Raw genomic sequence first — 23936 nt, forward strand, 5'->3', positions numbered from 1 at the left:
TATGCATATAACAACATTCTTTAATAAAAAAATACAGAAAACAACACATCAGAATCACATTACACATAGTTCATCACAACATTAGCCCTTCTGTTCACTCAAAAATCATATATATGCCACGATTTTCAATAATTCATTTATGAAACAACTATTTAAATGTAATAACCACATAATAACATGTCTAAATCGACTGTTGATAGTTGTTTTATCATATACGAGTACAAAACAAGGTGTATGAACTTACAATTTCACGGAACGGTGCAACAGAGGATCGATAGTCCGTTGGATGACTTGTGTTCTTCCGATTATCCCTATGTGTGCATTACGATTGTTTTGCCCTAATTTAGACTGGAATACAAATGTGCAATCGGTGATTATGTTGTTAATGCACTTATATATACTAATTTTGATGACGAATACATGATGAATTATAAGATCGAGATGATGAATTTTGGGGGATTTGGAGTGTGATGTGAACTGAGTTGATGAATTGTGTAGAGATTGGATCTGAGATGATGAATGGATGTGAACTGAATATAAATGATGGTTTAATCTGATGTTTGAAGTCCAGGGGGATGAGAGACAGCGGATTTAATTTTTATTATGTATTTACAATAATGCCATGTGTTCACATTGGTTCTCGCGGTTCTCGCAATAAAGGTGGTTCTCGCATGAACCCTACCCTATATATATATATATATATATATATATATATATATATATATAGGATGAGGTTCATGAGTGAACAACATCCTTGTTTGTGAACCGTGTGAACCAATCTGAGCCATTGATCATTTTTTAGATATAAAATATATGATGGTAATTAATCAGTTTAAATTAGGAAGTTATATATTTTTGTTAACATTAAACTAACTACCCCTTATGATATTTAAATAGTTATAATTTTTTCATACGTTAATATTTTTTTTATTTAAATACACCATAAAAACGAATTTTTTATTCTCTTTAATTTGAGTATGATATTGCTATAGTTTTTTAATAAAGACGAACAACATATGCATTTTTCGTTTTCCAGCGTTTTATTGTTTATATACACAGGTGTACATGAGTACAATATACAGATATACAACAGTGTACAGCGTACAACAGCCTGTACACTTGTGTACATGAGTACAATACACATATGCACAACAATGTACATTGTAGGAACAACAGACTGTACACTTGTGTACTCATATCTTTAATTAATAACTGACATCCCTAGTTTAAAGAGATTTGATTTTGTTATATTTAAAAAAATACAATATTTAGTTATGATAGGATACCAAAATTACCAATAGTACACATTTACGTGAATGCCCCTATCAGCCCCATTTCTTTCTTATATTTAATTTCATATTTACAAGTTTGCTATTAGCATTAATTTTGATCATCTAACAAATGAAGGGCCAAGATCTGTTTATTTTGTTCACAAGTTAACCATTGTTCACTCTAGAACCCTACCCCATATATATATATATATATATATATATATATATGTGATGTGTTATGTATATAACAAATCCTTACCACCGTGACCTCCTACCTCCAAGCACCATAACCTCCTGTCGCCAACACCACCGCCTCCTGCCTCCTACCACCACAACCACCCCCGTCACCACTATCATCATCACCTCCACCAGCCATTGTTACCTCCGCCACCCTAGATTGAAGCACAAATCTCGTTGGCCACCATAAAAAACACCCAAAATTAACAACAACCCAAAATCAACAACCATAACCTAAAATTAAGCTTGAAACCCACCACCACCGATGATTTCAACAGCACCATATATTTCTTCACCAAAAGAGAATCAACCAGTGTTCAGATGTGAAATCAAGCTTCAACCTATGCTACTGTCACCAACAATCGAACAAGTACCCATCTCAGATGAACAAAAAATGCAATCAAATCAGAATAAGGTTCGAAATCAGATCTGGACCTTCAGAACCTACAGTTGATTCAAAAGCATATCTGGAGCTTCAAAACTCATATTAATGACCGCTCGGTGGTGGCCTCCACCTACCTTGATTCCGCTTCAGATGCATGGGATTTTGTCACGATGAGTAGTTCAATTGAATGATTTGTGGTAATTTACGACGGCGTCGGTGGAACAGAGGATCACCGCCGGCAATGAATCGCAACTGTCGCAGAGTAATGATCGTGTGTGTTTGGTGAATATTGGGGAGTGAACTTCACGATCGCATGATAAACAGAGCTTTGCATTGTCGGGTTTGCAGTATAGGATCGCCGGTGATTGGTTGCAGAAGTCGCAATGACGGTGGTTGTTGGTGACTGACGGAGGTGAATTTGGCATGATTTTGATGAAATTGAAGTGAAATTGGGTGGAATTTAAGGGAAATTGAAGTGAAATGGGATTTTGTCACCTGCGTTGATTCCGCTCCAGTCCATGTCACCTTGCCACTTCATAAAAAAAACAAGCCAAGTCATTAAAAACAAGCCACGTCAGCAAAAGAAACTAACCAAGTTAGTAGCTGGTTAACGACGGGGTGACACAGGAAACCAAGTGTTAAGTTGTGGGTGGTGGGAGCCAAAGTGAAAATTGAGAGTGACGGTGGCCAAAAGTGATTAGTTCGGGGTGATAAAATAAATCCATTTCACCTATTTAATAAATAGTGATTAAGTCGTATGAATTAACCTGAAAATTTGTCAAGTTGTCACATATTTAACCCATCATCCATTACAATAGCTGTTTAGACCATCACACATGTTTCATATATAATAATACATATTTTTATACAACTACGTAACACTTTATAATCTCCCACAGTTTATGTTACATATTGTCATAAAAGCATTTTTAACAAAATCTAAGTCATGCATAACCCATGGATTTGTTTTGGCTGTTGATACATTGCTAATGTACAAAATCATAGACGTTATGTTTTTTTAATTACAAAAGTACTTTTATGATATCTCTATCAATAATATAGTGTGCCTATTGTACTTTACATCACCTCCTACAAACCTTTTACACCACATGTGTTTGACTTTAAAATTAATCAGATGGTTATACTTGGCCTTCTCTGTTATTTTTAAGTGAGTAAATTACAAAAAATCATCTTTTATGTTGATACCAGATTGCAAACTACGTCTTTTATCTTCAAAACGTACAAAAAAAACGTACTCAATGTTTGCAAACCCTTACACGTTATTTCCTTTAACCTTAACTCTGTTAATTTTAGTAGTTAAATCTGACCCGGTGGACCCCATATGAGGGTATTTTAGTCATTTTCCATTTTTTAAAAGAAATTTTATATATATATTTACCTTTTAAAGAACAAATAAAACTCACCATACCATTTCCCTCTCTAAAAATACACCCTCTCCTCTATCTCCCCTAGCCTATCACCACCACCACTCAACCACTGAAATTCCTTTACTAAAACAAAACAAATCATTTTATATAACATTAGTTAATATATGCTAAAATATCATTTAGAAATTAACTAAAAAGTGGGTGAATATTAAGAATTCTAAGGGCTAAAAAACAAAACGGGAAAACTATAAAAAAGGAGCCCTGGTCAACAAAAAGTGACCTCATGGGAGGAAAAATTGCTTCCAATCCATGCTAAAACTAATAAAAAAAGGTAATATACAAATTTTGGGCCTTTCCCCACCCTAGTAACAAGCTGCATACGCCAATGCAGCCAACCATTACCACGCAACCACCATCAGCCCAGCCAACCACCACCACGCAACCTCTACCGTCGTCATCATACTTACATGCGTCATTGATGAGTTGGTCAGAGCCCTAGTCCAGCCAGATCCTGTCACCGCCACCTGGCTTAAGCACCTTTGTTGGACCTAAAAAAGAACAATGATATTCAAGAGCCATAACATGATCCACTAACCAAGAAATAAGCAAAGATCGAACTAGTCTCTCCCCAAAGATAGTGAATCTTGAACACCTATTCAGAACATCTGTTCAAGAGCATGGCTAACATCTGATGAAGACTTAGAACCGTTGTTCAAGAGTACAAGCATCTGTTGAAGACCCAAAGCCCTGATCAAGCCAAGGTCTGTTGAAGAAGACCAAACATTTGTTAGGCCAAACAGATGTTTGGACAACTGCAACAGAGGATCAGCTGAGGGGAGTCAGTAAAATCAATTGTTTGTAAAACATTTGAATCTATGATGATTAATGAAAAACAATCATTGATAATGACTCTCAGTTTGTGAGTATTATTGTGATAATCAATATTTGTTTACAAACAAAGAAACTCAGTTTCTACCAACCTTATTGTCGCTCGTTGTTCGTGTTCGAAGTTGTGTGATTCAGCATATCCCGTCAAGCACTCCTTTTTCTCTCCAAATATCTCTCATAAGTAAATCTGTAGGGGCTGAGATTTTGTTGCATTTGAATTAGGGGTTTGGTTGCTTAATTTCAGATTGGGGGTTTGTTTAGGGGTTAGTAATTGAATCTGTATTAGGATTTGAATCAGGAATGGGTTTTTTTTTTGTAGCGGTGGTGGGGGGGGGGGAGGTGGTGGTGGTTGGGTTGTTGTGGTGGTGGGTAGTTACAGTGAGAAAGAGTATAGAGATAGAGACACATATAATGTTTATGTGTGTGTTTGTGTGTATATATATATATGTATAAACAAAATTCTTTTATTTATTATTTTTATAATTATTTATTTTAGTATTTAGAGTAAAATGACCAAAACACCTCATATGGGCAACTTGATCAGATTTAACTACTAAAATTAACTGACTTAAGGCCAAATGACATAACATGCAAGGGTTTGCAAACATCGAGTACGTTTTTTGTACTCTTTGAAGATAAAGAACATAGTTTGCAATATGGTGTCAACATAAAGGACGATTTTTGTAATTTATGCTTTTCAAGTAGACAATTTTTATATTTTTTTAATGACAGGATTTTAGTATGTAGGTTATAGGGTTTTGTAGGGATAACGATGAAGCGCTACTGTAGACGCCTGCACTTTCTTGATAGATGTCACCGTACAACGCACTTACATTTTTCCAAAGACATCAATTTTATTCATACCGATAATACCCATGCCTGTACTTTCGCTTATTATTATATTAAAAGTAACATTAGGTGTACAACCAAAATGATCACAACTAAACATGGTAGATGTAAAGTTTTATGGGTTTCTTTAAGGTGCTGTTTGTTTTTGCAGACAAAAACTGTCTGCAGTCTGATTTCAACTGATTTTATGTCTGCAACTGAAGATGTGGTCTGAAGGTCTGCAAGCTGAAAATATAATACTGTTTGTTTTATAAACTGGATATAGTCTATATAAGCTGAAAATTATTTAACTATCCATACTTATCACAGTTGATAAAAGTCATTTAACATTCAAGTTACATAAAAAAAAACCATAATACAACCACCACCTCCACCACCACTACACTGCCCAAACCACCAGCACCACCACTCAAACCCGCCGAAAAAAAAAAACGAATTTGGCCAGAAAAAAGATAACAACTTCAATATCCACTCATATCAGTTGCTACATATGATCAAAATACAACCCAAATAAATCTGCAGCTTCAAACGTGTGATCACAAAATTAAATAAAAATATCTCACCTCCACTAGTGCACACTTCCGTTTTGTTTTTTTTTTTTCTAAATACAAGACACCACTCAACATAAGGGTTGGAATTTAGGGTTGGAATTTAGTGGACATATCTTTCTGTTTTGTTCTTCTTCCTCTTTCGCCCCTTAAACTGCATACAGTCTCACCATCTTCTATGATTCAAAAATTATTTCTCTTTGACGCTAAAGGGTTTCAGATTAATAGGAAGACATGGAATTTAGAGGTGATTGTTGGGAATTTAAATAATCTGTGAATAATATCGAAGAATAAAATTGGGGAAAATTACCTGTAGATATTCAACGACCGGGGAAAATATCTGGCCGGTGGACATGTCCACTGTTGCGGCAACCGTAGCCGGTTTCATCACCGTTCCGGTAAATCTGGCAGGCTGCCTGTCACTATACGAGTGTTGTTAATAATAATCCCTAAAGAGGGAGAGAGAGAGAGAGAGAGAGAGAGGAGGAAGATGACGGTGGAGGTGGGTTGAAGGTGGAGGTGGAGGTGGGTTGAAGGTGACGGTGGAGGTGGGTTGAAGGTGGAGGTGGAGGTGGTGGCGGTGCTGGGTTTTAAAGAGGGAGAAAGAGAGAGAGAGAGAGGAGAAAGATAATTTGGAGAGTGATACGTTTTTGAAGATCTGAAGAGGTTTGTGAAGATGGTAGGCAGTGACTTTTTTTAAGCTAATATAAGCATTTTTCAGATCTTTTATTTAAAAAAAAACACGGCCAAAAACAAACAGTCTTCAAGATATTATGTCTGCCCGCCTACAGACATATGATTCTTGCAGACGTTTTAAGCAAAAACAAACAGCCCCTAACTAAGCAAGGTTTTTGATTTATCCTTGTCATATACGTATAGTGAAAGTGTAAAATACAATACTACTTAACCTATGATACGCACGTGAGAAAATTATAATGTGTGTAATCATGTTTATAACATGCGTGATTACGGTTTACCTCATGTGTGATTTCTGATTTTGTTCATGCGTGATTAAGTGTTTTTGTTCATGCGTGATTAAGGATGTCGTATGCATCTCACGTTAAGGAATATTGTACGTTAACATTCCCATGTATATATGAGTGTGTGTGTATGTGTGTGGGTGGGGTGGGTGTGTATGTGTAAATAAGATAAGAGAATATATGAGGTATTAAAGAAATGATATTTTATAGAAATTAGGATTCATAATAATAAGAGTAAAAATGTTAGTATACATAAATAAGCGTAAACTCTAAATGAAATATGAGCGTGTGTGTATAAATAAAAGTTAGTTGCAATAAAAGTAAAAATTAAGATGCATTATTAATGTTAGATACGTAAATAAGGGTTAGATTGTTATTTGTAGGTAGTCTCGTAGTTATGAGATATGTATAATAAAATGTTCTTTCTACTTAAAGTTTTTTCAAAGTATATTATAAAGTTAATGAAGTGCTTACATTGCTTATGATGGATATCGTTGTGCTTAAAACCTTTCTTGATTAGGATATAAGCAACTTGTGCTCATAACGTGTTATAATATAATAAGAATTAATACATGATTAGTGCTAAAACTTTGAGAACTTTAGAAAGATTGTAAGAATAAGGAGATAAATGTATAACTTATGAAAGTGTATACATGAGGTACATTTTCTCTTCTACTTTAAGCTAATATTTATACTACAAAAGGATTAACTATTTGGTAGACAAGTTTAACTATTTGATGGATAAGTAGTATGGTATATTATCTATAAGTTAAAGGGTTATCCATTTACTTGGTAGATCTAGATGTAAATCTTGATTTTCAAGATAAAATTGTTATAATATTCATAACATTATTAACTAAGTACAAAATTTAGAATTGGCTCTAAATGAATCAAATAAATACCTAGAGTAAACTGGCATGTGGTTTGGTACGTGTTTTTGAATTCTTGTTGTTTTTAGCTTGAAGGGTATTTAGGTCTTTTTTATTTATCCACTTCACTAAACCCTAATTCTCTAAGCCACCCACACACACCAACTTCATCAAACCAAGGAGCACCACCGGCCATCATCGCTTCGAACCACCAAGGAACACCACAATAAATGAGTAAATACTGTTATTTTACTACACGCTTTAATAAATTGTATATTAATGAAGGTAATTTAAAATATATATATATATATATATATTGTATATAAAGATGTGCTACACACGACAGCTGAATATCACAATAAATTTGAGATGATATGGGTGAAAGTCCATTTTTAGACTAAGAAAATAAGTAAATAACCAATTTGTTATACACACGTTAAATAAATAACCAACTTTTAAGTAAATAACCACAAAAAAAACGTATAATGCTTGCACATTTTGCTTTAAATTTAATACATAAGATGGTTATGTAACTCCCAACCCCGTAGAACTTATGGTATCATCACGAGACAAACACACCATAAACATTCTGATTCACAAGTATATACAGTCAAGTCAAACCACCTTAAAAGGGTATAAGGGTAAAATCCACCTATAATCGACAGCTCGACAGGGCAAGCACACTCCCGATTCAAAGGGACACTCGACCTGGTATTCATTCTACGGGTTACTTCTTTTGTTTAACAAGGAAAAAAAGCCTTTTGGTTCTCCTGTCGTATGTTGGGTAAAGTTTCTTTAAACCCCGTCCATTCTCGGTCTCAGAAATCCTTTCTTTCTTCACTTCGCCATGTTTTGCATTGATCATGATATCGTTAAAAGAATACTTTCCCGGATACGAGCAGGTTTATACTTCATTACTGCAACAATAGGAGTCTGTCTATTCACTCCTGCGTATTGCAACCATGACGTAAGAAAAGATAGTCATACTTAAATTTACATTGCTAATATAAATTTTCTTCATAGCTCAACTTCGTGCGTATATTATAAAAGAAAAGCAGCAAACAGGAAATTGAAGAGTAGTAAGATCAGGTAATTACCTATTGACACACCTAAGAACCAGAACTTGGCTTTTGGACCCATACGCGCTTCTGCATTTCCATCAAATAATATAATAATTAATAAGTTAGAAGCCTAGAAATGAAAATTTCCATCATATACTAATATTAATATGTTAGAAGCCTAGAAATGAAAAAGATACGTTTAATAGAAGTTCGCCATTAATATGACACACCTCGTGGGAACCATAGCCAGCAGAAACACCTCTTTTTGAAGGTTTTCCGTCGTTCACATTCGAAGAGCCATCTGCATCCTTAGCATTATTAGTGGATGCACGGCGACCACTGTGTTTATGGGTACCTGCATGTTTAGAAGATTCATCAAGAGGCACCGGAAAAGATAAGGAGTATTTTCTTTCATTATTGACAAGTAAAATATACATAAGTAAATCTAGGTGACATATTTCTACGTTTTATAGATTAGAGTAAAATGCCATTTTCGCCCCTGAGGTTTGGCCAGTTTTGCGACTTTCGTCTAAAGGTTTGTTTTTCCGCATTTGGATCCAAAAGGTTTGAAATCTTGTCATTTTCATTCGGCTCGTTAACTCCATCCATTTTTCTCCATTAAGTCAGGGGTATTTTCGTCTTTTTTGTTAATTTAAAGGGTAATTCGGTCTTTTTCACTTTATGTAAAAAGACCGAATACCCCTGAAAAAGACTGAATTGCTCTTTAAGTAAACAAAAAACACGGAAATACCCATGATTTAACGGAGAAAAATGGATGGAGTTAACGAGCCGGATGAAAATGGCAAGATTTCAAATCTTTTGAATCCAGATGCGGAAAAACAAACCTTTGGACGAAAGCCGCAAAACTGACCAAACCTCAAGGATGAAAATGGCATTTTACTCTATAGATTATTATATCATCATGCCTCGAATATATAGTATTTCCAAAGAAATACCATTATCAGAAAAGAAATGAGCACCGCGTCCAGTTCCAACGGGTTTAAGTTCCACACCACGTTCATTTGACACATCATACTTGGCTTCACCACAAGTTCCTGTAAAGAGAACCACATGCAAGATCAGCATCTAAATCAAACATCGCCACTTTGACCTATTTACTTATGAATGGGTCAATTTGGATTATTCGTTTTTATTTCAAACAGGCCATATACTACAACGAAAAAAGTTCCAATGGGTCAAAACTCAAAAGTCATTCAAAGTGCACTGTTAATGTATACAAAAGAATATATTCCTATCAAACAATGTAGTTTTTATAACCATATTCAAATTTCAAGGCATTAATCCTACTTCTAATAAAGGATTTCAATTAATGTCACGTGTCACTTTCTCCTTTAATTTATTATTAATATTCATATTAATACATTAGATTAGATTAATATATATATTAGATTATATCCAACTAATATTATTGATATATAATCTTTATCTTTATTTTATTTTTTGCTTATCTATTATTTATTTAATATTTCTTTTCTTGATTATTTCTTTTATTTTTCCCGTTTATTAATAACTATTTAATATTTTCATTGATCCAACCACGTGTAACACACAAGTAAATAACCTATTAATAAATATAAACACAACGTAAAATGTTATAACTTGTGTAATACACTAGTTTCTAACCTAATAATAAATAAAAATATAAAAACAAAGTAAAATGTTATAATAAGTAAATAGTACATCAAAGTTCAATTATTTTAAAATCATATCTTGAAGACTGTGTGTTAATCAATTACATATTTATTCAAGCCATGTAATAGACGTGTTTATTCAACCCATGCAATACACGGGTTTTTTAAGATGCAACTTTTTTATTACTTAATATATAGATTTATACTTATTAAACTCATGTAATACACGGGGTTCTAACCTAGTTATGTAATAATATTAACTATGAGTCAACTCAACCCACACTCCAAAATTACCGTTTTGCCTAGCTACCCAACCCGTCCATTCTGCCACCTCTAAGATATATATATGGTTAAGCCACAAAATCAAAATGCTAACTTTGCATTGCAGAGTATTAAAACATGTATTATGAGCAGACCTTCTGCGGAATCTGATCCCACTTGCGTGGACCGAGAAGCAGAAGAGGACAACGACTCATCACTACCGTCAGAACGGCGCAGGGGAGTCCAAACACCACGATCCGGTTTGTCTCTGTTATTCCTAGATAGCTTATCCTTATGCAAATCATGCCCATGGACCTTATCATCGTTTAGCGGTGCCCTAGGTGGTCTTCGGTCCTTTTCCTGATTTAAACTCTGATTCGGTTCAGACTGATTTTGCCTTGCATCCTTGTTAACGAGTATACTTCGAATAATCCTTCCACTAGCCTCATGTCGTTGATTCTGTCTAGCAGCACCAGATGCATACGCAGGTTTAGCTGGTGGTGAGTTCTGCTGAGGCGTCAAGTCTGTGACCACCTGAAGTGCAAATGTAAACTAAAACGATAAGATGCCGATTTTTCGCTAACCACATATTAGGAAAATAAAGACAACTCTTGCATACCCGAAGCCAAAGGCAAAAACATAACACTATCACTGTTAAACATATAACGATTAAAGAGTAAACTAGTCTTAAGCCCCTCACGTTGCAAGGTGGGGGCGTAAAACCGTCTTACCAGCGTTGCGGGGCCGGGGGACGTAAAACTGTGCTATTTAGCAACTGAACCACAACCAAAACCGAAAAAAGAAACGTAAAACAAAACACGAGTGTTTTAACACCAAGTGACTCACGTGACGTATTACCAAATACCGTGCTAAATAGCAACCGAACGAAACAAAACTAAGGGACCAAATGTGATCACCAAACACTATGCTACCAAACGACGACCAAATCCAGGAAAAAACGTAAAACAAAGACTAATAAAAAAGTTAAGTTTGTTTAACTTTTTATGACAAAAAAAATAATAATAATAATAAAAAAGTTAGGTTTGTTTAACTTTTTAATTTTTTATGACAAAAGTATAAAAATAAGAAATTAACTTGTAAAACAAAAAAAAAACACAAAATCACACAAGACAAAATATGTTACTATTCATCAAGATGTGATGAATTAATACATATATATGAATATATGAATTGCATTTTACGTCCTTTAAGTCGAACAAAATTGTGGGTGGTGTCCTTTAACTAACAAAATTTCACTTGATAACTAAAACAAAATTAAATTAAAGTAATATATATTAACAACAAAATAAGTGAAAATGACCATTATGCCCTCATGTGAGTAGCACGTGTTATGAGTTGACAGAAAAAATTAACTGGGTTAGCGCAAAAGGACACCGCCTGATGAGAAATAGTAACATAAAGGACATCCAGTGTAATTTCGTTAGTTAAAGAACAACGCCTGCAATTTGGCTCAAACTTAAAGGACGTAAAATGCAATTTATTCATGATTTAGTTTAATGAATCAACTTACCTGGAGAATTTCCTTTTCTTTTCCCTTTAAAAGTAGAATTTTCTTCTTTCCAGTATCAGGGGCTCCAGATGCACCTACATGAATTGACAATGACTTACTACTTACGCATATTTATTGAAAAATAGTCATAGACAGAACTAAATGAAAAGAAACTATGCTAAAAACTTAAACAAAACACACTAAAAACTTATAGAAATTAAAAGATATAGAATTATCCTATTATCCTGAATGATCAAAGCCTATCAACTTTTTTTTCTTAATTATCAGTAGATTGAATTTTAAATTTTGAAGATGGAAACCAGTACACGTGTAAGCTACATGAAAGATGTGTGATATGATAGTATAATATGAACATACTCATCTACACACATTGTTATAGGCATAATCTCTATTCTCAAGATGACATTAGGTGAAGAAAAAGTTCACAGTTCACAGTCGTGCATACATTCAGAAACATTCACCCCCCCCCCCCCCCAAAAAAAAGATATATATATATATATATCAGATATCGCGTTTGCTCATAATAAACACTCCATCCCAAAAATAACTGACCACAAGATTAAAAAATACAAACTAAATAGCAACATAAAAAATAAAACGGCAATGATGAGACGTACTTTTTTCTTCCTCCAGTACTACACTTCCAGATTTATCAGAAACTTGACGATCGTCTTTTTTGACATAAGTTGACTTCTCTTTACTGTTTCTGCTCTTTCCACTATCCTTTAGGACATACTGTCAATCAGAAAAACACATAACTATACGTCTATACCCAGTCTACGCTTTAGAAAAAACGCATTTGCCAATGTAAGTTAACATTACCATACCATGGTAGAAGTCGTCCTCTTTTCAGAACCATGTTTCACTACAACAGAACTTGAATTTGACGATGATGCACCAGCCCTTCTCATTAACTTCCCGTTAAGCAATGACCGCTGCATTTAATCACAAGAAACAGTGACGACGCATGCATACCATATTACATTCAAGAATAGAAGCCAACCATTAAGAACTTCACACTGTGACTTAATGTTCAATGTATATGGAAATAGCAATGTTTTGAAAACCGGACCGGAAAACGAGATGCATGCTAAGAAATAAAATTCCTACCCGGGATACACCCTTGGCAGCTCGTTTCTGCCTAACAAAATCCATTAACGGTGTGACTATAGGAGCTTCTTTAGCAGCACCTGGAAATGTATAGTAAAAAATTCAGGGTGTATTAATCCATTGAGTAAAATGCCATTTTCGGCCTTGAGGTTTGGCTAGTTTTGCGACTTTCATCCAAAGGTTTGCTTTTCCGCATCTGGATCCAAAAGGTTTGAAATCTTGCCATTTTCATCCGGCTCATTAACTCCATCCATTTTTCTACGTTAAGTCAGGGAGTATTTTCGTCTTTTTTGTTAACTTAAAGGGCAATTCGGTCTTTTTCACTTTATGTACAAGCATTCAAAACCCTTAAGTTAACAAAAAAAAGACGGAAATACCCCTGACTTAACGGAGAAAATGAATGGAGTTAACGATCTGGATAAAAATGGCAAGATTTCAAACCTTTTGGATCCAAATGCAGAAAAACAAACCTTTGAACAAAAGTGGCAAAACTGGCCAAACCTCAGGGACGAAAATGGCATTTTACTCTAACCCATTTTATGCCAACATATAACCAATAAATTATTCCCAATTCCACAAAATCAAGTTTAAGTTCAAGGTAGCAAACGGTTAAAAGAACATGGGCTGACCAGCTCGCTCAGCTTCCTTTTTTTCCAATTGTATCTCTGCACTGGGAAGATTCTCCACAGGCTTTGAAATAAACTCAAGGAATTCAAGATACTCGGGATCTATATATTCATCAAAACATTAGTTGTAAGTAATAAGTTAGGTAATGAGTTAACTGGAAACCGTAACCAGCATGCTAGATAAGCCTCTTATTACCTTTCCCTATTGTCCCTTCACGTCCGTCTTTTTTAGACCATTGCTTGGGAACACGCTGTGAAGGTGCATATTCAACAATTGTTTTAAATTGGGTACCTGGAAGAATGAGAAGATTAAACATTACTTCTCAACATGAGAGAATGATTAATAATAAGAAGATCATAAAATGGAACACATGTAATATTTCTTGTGTGTGTATACTTTAAATCTTATTTAAAAATAAAGATTAAAGAAAACGTGTGTCAATCAAAAAGAGCAAAATTGTAATGTCATTCAACTGCTTTAAAGTACATGCTCAAGCATTACCCTTCTCGTTAACGAAAACATGCCCATCGAAGAACTCTGCAAACTCAATGACATCATCCGGCCGCTTAAAGTCAATATAGGCTCTGGAATATAATTGACGCTTTGTGCTGCATAAAGTTTAAAAGGTTCAATTATTTGTCTCCAAACATCCAGAAACTATGGAATCAGCCAAACGCCTATGTCACTCAGGTATTTATAAATCATGTCTACAAATTCATAAAGGTACACAATTCAATGCCATCCATTCATCAATTCAAAAGTAAACATCAACATAACAGCAGCAAACTAAAGTATAACCAAAATGCACACTATAGCCTCACACGTCACTACCAAACATTATATACAAAAGCTGGGCGTTCACTCTGCCAGCTTCCAAACTTCCCACGGGTCAAATCCCACTCACGTGCCCGCACGTTCTACGGACACGAATGCAGCTCCGAAAACCCGGGCCTGCTGCGGGCAGTTTTTGACTTTTTGCCCTTAACATTCTCGCTTTTTTTGCACCATTTAACTCTCGCTAACTTCGCTATTGATCGCTAAGACCCATATAGCGACGCTTGGTCGCATGGCTACATAGCGCGCTATAGTGGTCGCTATAGCCCCTATATGCTCCAAATACAAAAACAACTAAACCAAATCCCACACATAGTTGTCAATTGCGAATAGCGGACGATAGCAACAAGCTACCTATACGCTACGTAGTGATAGCGATGAAATAGCGGGTACTATTTCATCATTCTTGTTTAGCGATACACTATAAGAAACTTTTAGAAATATTATACACGTATATTTTATCAAAATTCCTGTAAATATGGAAGAAATACGCTACTTTTTTCATTCCTAAAATTAAAAAAAAAAAAAAAAAAAAAACCCTAAATACGCTTCTTTTTTCAATCTCTATCCGCAACTCTCTATCCCTAGGGATAGAGGCAAGGTCTGTCTACATCCCACCCTCCCCAGACCCCAGCTTGCCTAGGGATAGAGGCAAGGTCTGTCTACATCCCACCCTCCCCAGACCCTATAAGTAGCTTTGCTATTTGCGGGATTTACTGGGTATGGTTGTTGTTGTTGTTGTATCCACTATTCAGCAAAAACACCTAAATCCGCTATTCTCATGCTATTTAGGCGCTAAACATCATTTAGCGGGAAACTCGCTCTTCGCTACGCAATTTACCATAGCGAGCGCTATGCTCACTATTAACAACTATGATCCCACACATCTACAAGTTCACTTATTTGTCCCCAAACATCCAGACACTACACATATACAACAGCAACAACCATACCCAATACAATCCCACCCATAGTCAAGCTATTGGCAGGGTCTGGGGAAGGCTATTTGCAGGGTCTGGGGAAGCTGAGATGTAGGCAAGCCTTACCTCTACCCCAAAGGGCACAGAGGCTGCTTCCCATGAGACCCCCAGCTCTAAAGCAATATCCAACCATAAAGTGATATAAAATATACATAACTACTCAAAAGCCGCGCATCCAAAAACAAACAGTCTATAAAGAAGCACAAATAACACACAATGTGGACACCGAAAGCAACGATAACAACCTAAGGCCACATAAAAGAACTACAGCGCTACGCTCCTAAGGCAAGATCCTAAAACAAAGTCACACCATCCTTCTACATACATAAAAGTAAAACCCTCAATTCCTAAATCACTCAAGCATTTAAAAAAAGAACATGTCTACCAAACTCATAACATATTCAATTCATTAATTCAAAAGTAAACTTCAACATAATATCAGTAAACAAAAGAACAAACAAAATGCACATAAAACCCTAACCTATTCTTTCCAGAACGGAAACAGAACCAGTTATATCGACCGGCAAACCGAGCATCAATCTGCTCCATGATCACCGACTCCGAAATCGTGTGCGGCAAGTGCCGCAGCACGACTTTTGTCCGATCTAACGGACCTTTCATGCGTACTTACGAACACCGAAACCAAACCCTAAAAACAGCTAACTTGAACTATGAGAAAAAGAAATTGAGCCTCTGAATATGTTATTGGTGAGAAATTGGGAGATGAATCGCATTCGAATTGATGAAATCGATTGATTTCGTGCCCTAATTTGTCAAATTTGATCCCAAATTGGTCGCGAAGAGTGACGAAAGAGGATTTTGGGGATATCTATTTGTGACATACGCTTGAACGTAAAAAACTAAAATTGGTTGTTGCTGACGCGGACGTGTAGAAAATAGTCAAAATACTTGCTCTCTACGCTATGAGGAAATTATAAAAGTAGTCGTTATGATTTGCTCCGTTTTCATTTATATTCTTTAACTAGCTTAAGACCCCGCGATTTTTACAGGTGGCTAAACACCAACTAAACACATAAAATAATTTAAACGTAGAACCGTTAAACTTTGATTGTTAAACCTAATATTTTGAGCACTTGAGCACGTCCAAAAAAGTACATTGACATAATGTTCGTTACACATTAAGTTTTTGTAAACAAAACATATATAGTAATAATTGTTCCAAAACTGTTACCAAACATACGACATGCTTGGTAACGATATTAGTTGTTTACTTCTGACGCTATCTGTCAATAGATATATCACCTAGGGGTTCGGATTAAGAATTCGTAACGTGTTTTGATCCCTATGATATCGCAGCAAAAACTGAGCTCCATTTTCCAACCCAGCCTGCAGCATTTTCCAACGTGCCGTTTCTTGCCGAATCTCTAGTGTCATTGAAAACCCGTCTTCACTTTGAACTACCATCTCATCAATGACAGACATATCTACATTTGCTACAAATGTCTTTGGGAACCGCTGCATTACAGTCCGATAAAAATAAACAAATTAAAAAACTAATAAACAAAATACAAACTTCAAAGCGTTACATAATATTAAAATAAAGCATTTAGAGTATGAAAAACTTACAAAACGAAAAGATGGACACCATGTTAGTTCGTATTGGTTGGCTTGATGAACAACGGCCGGAATATGTGGAACGTCAACAAAGTCTGGTTCCAACACAGGATCCGCTACAATGATTGGCATATCATGTTCAACGTCTACAATGTTATCTTCCATGTCTTGATTTTTGTCGTCTAATAACAAATCTTCACTAACATCCATTTGTTATGTGTCTTCCTCTTCTTCAACACCAACACTATTGGCAACCTCGGGAACAACAGACTATATTCCATTAGGACGGAAAACCAGAATGTTGAAAATACGTCTCGCAACCAACTCAAAAACGATTACATCACCTGATATGAGATGAAGTTCTTTGTTGATTTGTGAGAAATCTTGAATGACGTAGTTCGATCCCCAGAGCCTATTCACTTTGACATTCCACATGTATGTACCTCCAAAACGAATTGTAAAGTTATCGTCCAAAGTGTCGGTTTTGAAATACATGTTCATAAACTCTTTCGGCAACCACTAAATAAAGAATAAATGCAATCGTCAATAAAAAGGTCAGTTGGTTCTTCATCCTAAGTAGTAAAGTATAAATTACCAAGTTACCGTTCTCGGGAAATAACATCTCTACAAAAAAACTTGTTTTTAACACCGGAAAGACAATCAGCCTTAAAATGAGTGAACTTTAGCATCTGAGCATCAACAACATGGAAAACAATAACATCTTTATCCTCCAGACCAACATCACGAACCATAGCAGACCAACCATTCGAGAAACAATACCTAGTGGCTTCGTATAACCTTCATCAAATCACCTTTCCCGATGACATTAAACCTTATATAACGGATAAAAGATAATTTGATTATTTTCATTTTACAAACCTTCAAAAGTTGCTTGTGGCGGCCTTGTCCTAGTCATAAGTAGACGACCTTTCAATTCTCATGGTCAAGTCCGAGACATCCATGGTTGTCACACGGAAGGCGATTTGGCTCAATGTGCCATTGAGGGCTAGCAAAACTTTCTCGATAACCTACAAAGAACAGGAGTGAAATATGTTTTACAATCTTGGTTTTCCTAAATTGACAGATGCTAGAATAAGCAAAAGATGAGTCGCTAAACCATGTGATTTGTCTCTTATCTCAAACGGATCAAATAGGTAGTTAATTACAACTATTATTCTAATAAAAGTTGTGGTTCATCATAACTGTGCATAAAACTCCTAAATGCATGTTATTAATGTGATAATATTGTCTTTAATTATCACACTTAGTGCATTATTTATTTACAAAAGGTTTATAAATATGGATGAAAAACTATTAGTATACAAACCCTATTTCAACTGACTCAGTTTGTTTATGTTAAAAGTTGAAGAGTCATGACTTTTTGACTCTTCACTCAAACCCATTTGGGTTGTGTTTTATATACATTTGATAAGAACTTGGTCTTTTTTTTAAACAAAACACTCCTAAATTGTAATAAATGAAGCAATGTAAGTTTGAGAATGTTTTAAATGTGGGTCTATACCTTGGCAGCTTTGGTGCTGATAGGAATAATGCTGAAAAAACCGATCTTTCGCCTCTCCAGTCCTTCATAGATCAGTTGCTACTGCATAAAGCAAATATGATCAAAGGTTCAGACCATTCCAAGCAAAACAATACCACAGATTTCAGTTACATTTTGTTCAGGACATGACTAAGGAAATGGGGTTTATAAGGTCACACTAATCTGCAAATTAGTGTATTTAAGCGATTAGGAAGCCTTAAGATAAAATGATCAATTGTAACGACATTTAGAAAATCTCAGGATGCTTTTATTTCGAACTAATCATTTGTTGTAGTCAAAGATCCAAGCTTGATAAAATTTGTTAGTCTTACCTTGACTTGATTGGTCAACTCTATTATCCTTTCCTCCAAACGCCTTTAAAAAGCTTTGCCTAAGCAACTAAAATTTAATTGTTTTAGTATGTGGCCCAACATGCCACATCTACATGCAAGTGTAGCCTGCAAATCTAAATAGAGTTGTAAAAGAACAGCATCACATATGATCCAAACCTACTACCCATTTTGACCAATTACCCATCCCACTAATCTTGCAACCTCTAAAAGCAACTATAACTTGAAACTCTAGATGGAGTTGTAAATGTGGCAAAAAAAAAAGATAACAAACAAATAAATATGAACGTCCAGTATCAAGCTCTAGGTTATAGATTTGTATGAATATATACAATATATATGTTATCACTTATTAGTAAAGTTGCTCATAAGAGGAACCATTAGTAAAGAAAACTCGATACGATTTAATAATTTAAAAAGAGCTGGTCATTCTAAAAGTACTTAAACTAATATAGGTCTTTTGAAGCCATGAACATGCTCAAATAAAAATGTTCCGATAATTAAACATTACCTTTTTATTGAATCTATAATCACGCTTGAGAAGAAAGTGGAGAGGCATATTGAAAGAAAAAGGAGCTTTGACGAACATGAACAACTTTGAAAGGCCTAAAAATTTGCAAAGCTTCAATATAGTTTTAATTCAGTCTGTTTCCATAAAATACATGGTTTTTATCATGTAAATATCTAACTCATCAAAAGAAAACCTGCATAAGATTTAGATCCAGCGCCTTTTGATACCAGTGTCCTGATAATCTGTTCAAAGACTTCATGGAAGACATGTTTGGATGTGTTAAAGAAAATGAAAAGTTGCAAAAGATGAAAGACAACACAATGACACTTCTTAAAATTAAAAAAAAAATGATGAAACCTATAAAGTTTATGATTATCTTAACAAAGGAACGACAAAGAAAAACTCAAAAATGTTTCACATTATCTTGAATTAGAATAAGGACTTGCAAGTAAAAACTCAAAAGATAGAAAACTAAAAAAATACATATCCAAAATTCTGTGAAGGAACGACGACACACCCAAAATTGTACAATCACCTGATGGCGTCAAGGGTTCCTTCACAATATTGCGTCATGGCAAAGCATGTCCGAGTCGGCAAGCATTCGACATGCTTTAATGTTTCATTCATTACGAGCCCTGCATATTATAGATATATAGAAGAAAAATAAAAGTAGAACCTGGAACTAAAAACAAACAAACCTCAAAAAACCATAGAAATTGCCAAGTATTTGAAGTGGAAAATTAATGAAGTTGGCATGTTACTACTCAAATAAGATTCACTTAGATGACAAATGATAATACCTCATGGCTACCCGTTTAAAAGCCCTAAAATCAAGAATTGCAGATAATAGTATCAAAGGTTATATAGATTTTATGTTTGGGTTGTGATTCATGTTATGTTTTCTCTATAAGTGGGTCAAACAAATAATATAAATACTGAAAACATGCCAAAACATCATAGATCATTTTATTCAAGCAAATGAAAATACTACTAAATTAAAAATGATTTGGGTCAACCGAATCGAAAGCCTGAATCCATATTGACTTTTTACCCAACTACTTTGATCCATAAACTCCTAAAAACGAATTAACATATTTCAAAAACCAAGATTTCCCCTATTTAAAAACACACAAATAAGAATTTAATCACTAACATGTCTAGGTACATTGAACCAAACTAAAAAGGAAATTCAATTAATGTTATTAACTCCAAATCGTTTACTTCTATATTATCCTCCAAATCAAATTTTTAAATTTAAAATCAAGTTATTATATATCCTCTAAATAAGGAATTATGAGCCAAAAATACTAAAAACACATTTTTGACGTTTTTTAAGAGTATTAATATATTCTTAAAACAGACTTCTAATAATTAAAACGATATTAGAAAACATACAAATGCTAGCATCTTGAGGGACATAATCATCTAAAATACACTGAAAGTTCAAAAGTCAATTCCGCATCCATTATTTTAATGATTTAAAGCATATATGGTAACAACCAATAAATGTTTATAATATGATTGTTGAATAATTTGAATCTAATTAGTTATGTAGAAACAAATAATTGTTGATTAGAGGTTATTAAAATTTAGGATAATTAACAATAATAAAAAATGAATGTAGTCAACTTCTATTTTAGGTAACTTTATTTAAAAATAAGTCAAATATAATTAAATTTAAAATTACTATAATATGTTGGAAGAATTTAATCAAAATTATATATAAAATTTTAAATTTTAAACCACTAACATTTCTAGATACATTGAACCCACCTAAAAAGGAAATCCAATTATTGTTATTAACTCCAAATCGTTTACTTTCATAATATCCTCCAAATCAAAATTTTTAATTTGAAATCAAGTTATTATCTATCATCTAAATAAGGAAATTATCAGCCAAAAATACTAAAAACACATTTTTTTACGTTTTTAAGAATATTAATATATTCTTTAAACAGACTTCTAATAATTAAAACGATTTTTGAAAACATACAAATGCTAGTATCTTGAGGGACATAATCATCTAAAATACACTGAAAGTTCAAAAGTCAATTTCGTATCTATTATTTTAATGATTTAAAGCATATATAATAACAATCAATAAATGTTTTTAATATAATTGTTGAATAATTTGAATCTAATTAGTTATTTAGAAACCAATAATTGTTGATTAGAGGTTACTAAAAATTAGGGGATAATTAGCAATTATAAAAAATGAATGTAGTCAACATCTATTTCAGGTAACTTTATTTAAAAATAAGTCAAATATAATTTAAATTTAAAATTACTATAATATGTTGGAATAATTTAATCAAAATTATATATAAAATCTTAAATTTTAAACAACTAACACGTCTAGGTACATTGAACCCACCTAAAAAGGAAATCCAATTAATGTTATTAATTCCAAATCGTTTACTTCCATATTATCATCCAAATCAAATTTTTGAATTTAAAATCAAGTTATTATTTATCCTCTAAATAAGGAAATAATAATTAACAATAATAATTTTGTAACAAACTGATGGATAGTACCGAACCGTTATCATGATCCGAAATTAAATTGTCAAACATCAAGGATCAAACCATTAAACTCCAAGAACACATATGATATTCAATCAATCTTCAAACAAAACAATAGGAAGGTGGAGCAAAGATTCGACAATATAATGAAATAAAAAACAACCAAACACTTCTAAATTTCCACAAATTTATCTAGCCTAACAACAAATTACAAACACAACATTCATAATCCGATGATCAATCACAATATCAAATCGTTAAGCAAAAAAACAACATTAACACGAAAAAATCATTCATAAGTTTTAACACAGTATATAAACGGAGGTTCATAGATTACATAAACATGTGAAATAAAAACAAAATCATCAGATTTTCCATGAAAATCAGAATCAGGGTTTGTATAACATAACCATAACCAATAAATCAGACTGAAAAAAACATAAACAAAATCATATCAAATAAAAAACTATAATTCATAACAATGATATACACGAATGAGGTTCATAGAATACAAAATCAAATCAAATAAAACTTATTTTGCATCACAATCAGAATTAGGCTTTTGCATCACAATCCCTCACAAAAACAAACAGATTTAGGCTTTTGCATCACAATCCCTCACAATCAGATTTAGGCTTTTGCATCACAATCACAAACTTATTTTGCATCACAATCAAATAAAACTTACTTTACATCAATTCAAACAAAGCTTAAGACAGATATTCCATAACAATCGGATCTAGGGTTTCGTATAAACTTGATAGAATAAATAAACATTAGAAATAAAAAATGTTTTGCATCAAAATCGGTTTTAGGGATTTGCATAATCAACTTATTCTTTAACAAAACCATAAAATTAAAACCCCAAAATCAACATATTTTTCAATCCCAACCGGATTTAGGGTTTTGAATCACAATCAAAACCTTATTAAGCATCACAATCAAATAAAACTTATCAGACATCAATTCAAATAAAACCTAACAAAGATATTCCATAACAATCGGATCTATGGTTTCGTATATACTTGATAAAATAAACAAAAATGAGAAATAAACAATATTATACATGAAAATCGGTTTTTGGGTTTTGCATAAACATCATATTCTATAACAAAAACATAATATTAAAACCCCAAAATCAACAGATTTTCAATGAAAATCGGATTTAGGGTTAAATCAACAGAAACATAGTTTTAACATAGTAATTAAACGAAGGAACACATGAATAATGATTAAAGAAGGAATTTAACAAAAACAACTTACAGATTTGTAGATCGATATTCGAAATTCTGAAATCGAATCAAGAAAAAGAAGAAGTAGATGAAGACGATGAAGAACGTAGAACCATTTATATATGTAGATCCAGTGAAATAATTCATTGTTATATGGAAACCGATGGTATTCTTGGAAGAAGATTGGAGTGAAGATGAAGAGTTGATTGTGTGAAACGGTGAACATTAATTAGGTTAAAGAAAGAAGAAGGAAAAGAAAAAAGGCGTGAGGGATGCTATGTTTTGGCGGTCATTTGAGAAAATGAGGTATTAATCAAATGCCACATGGCAAGTATTGGCTTAAGCTAATGACAAGTGGCTAAACATTATTTTGCTTTATTAGAAGTAGTAGACTAGAATTACGACCCGCCGCAATGCGGCAGAGATTCTTTAGTTGTAACTAAGTCGATTTAGGACGCACACGTTATTTTGACTTGTCAAACGGAAAAAAAAATAGACGATGCAAAAATGTTCACCCACACACGCACGTTGCGTCGTGTTAACTCGCAAAATTTAGAACGAAACGTAAAAACGCTAAACCAAAAACGCACGTTGTGATTGTTAAGTCACAAAATTTAGAACGAAGCATAAAGCGAAAAAATCGCGGAAAATGAAAAGTATAAAGGACCAAAGTTGAAACTAAAAAAAAGTTGTGAGAATAGATTGCAAAAGATAAAAAGTTTTGTGTTAAAAGT

The 23936-nt window shown here is 33.8% G+C and overlaps 1 protein-coding gene across 1 annotated transcript; it reads right to left on the minus strand.

The window, feature by feature from the left end:
- Nucleotides 1-7851: 7851 nt before the first annotated feature.
- LOC110877877 (regulator of nonsense transcripts UPF3) lies at nt 7852-16342 on the minus strand. Its single transcript, XM_022126098.2, has 13 exons — nt 15953-16342; nt 14159-14265; nt 13853-13948; nt 13660-13758; nt 13031-13110; nt 12748-12855; nt 12538-12655; nt 11921-11994; nt 10545-10923; nt 9433-9531; nt 8707-8831; nt 8513-8563; nt 7852-8362 (listed from the first exon to the last, which is right to left on the minus strand). Exons 1-12 carry the CDS (start codon nt 16090-16092, stop codon nt 8525-8527), a joined length of 1464 nt encoding a protein of 487 aa, XP_021981790.1. The 5' UTR covers nt 16093-16342; the 3' UTR covers nt 7852-8362; nt 8513-8524.
- Between the last annotated feature and the right edge of the window lie 7594 nt (nt 16343-23936).

The sequence above is a fragment of the Helianthus annuus genome, chromosome 9 (genome assembly GCF_002127325.2).
Source record: "Helianthus annuus cultivar XRQ/B chromosome 9, HanXRQr2.0-SUNRISE, whole genome shotgun sequence".
Classification (NCBI taxonomy): Eukaryota; Viridiplantae; Streptophyta; class Magnoliopsida; order Asterales; family Asteraceae; genus Helianthus; species Helianthus annuus.

Coding starts and splice junctions, on each gene's coding strand:
- LOC110877877 (XM_022126098.2), bottom strand. CDS start 16,092: ATGAAAGGTCCGTTAGATCGGACAAAAGTCGTGCTGCGGCACTTGCCG. Junction 11,995..12,537: donor AGTACTGGAGGAAGAAAAAA/GTACGTCTCATC, acceptor CAATTCATGTAG/GTGCATCTGGAGCCCCTGAT. Junction 8,832..9,432: donor TCATTTCTTTTCTGATAATG/GTATTTCTTTGG, acceptor CTAAACATGCAG/GTACCCATAAACACAGTGGT.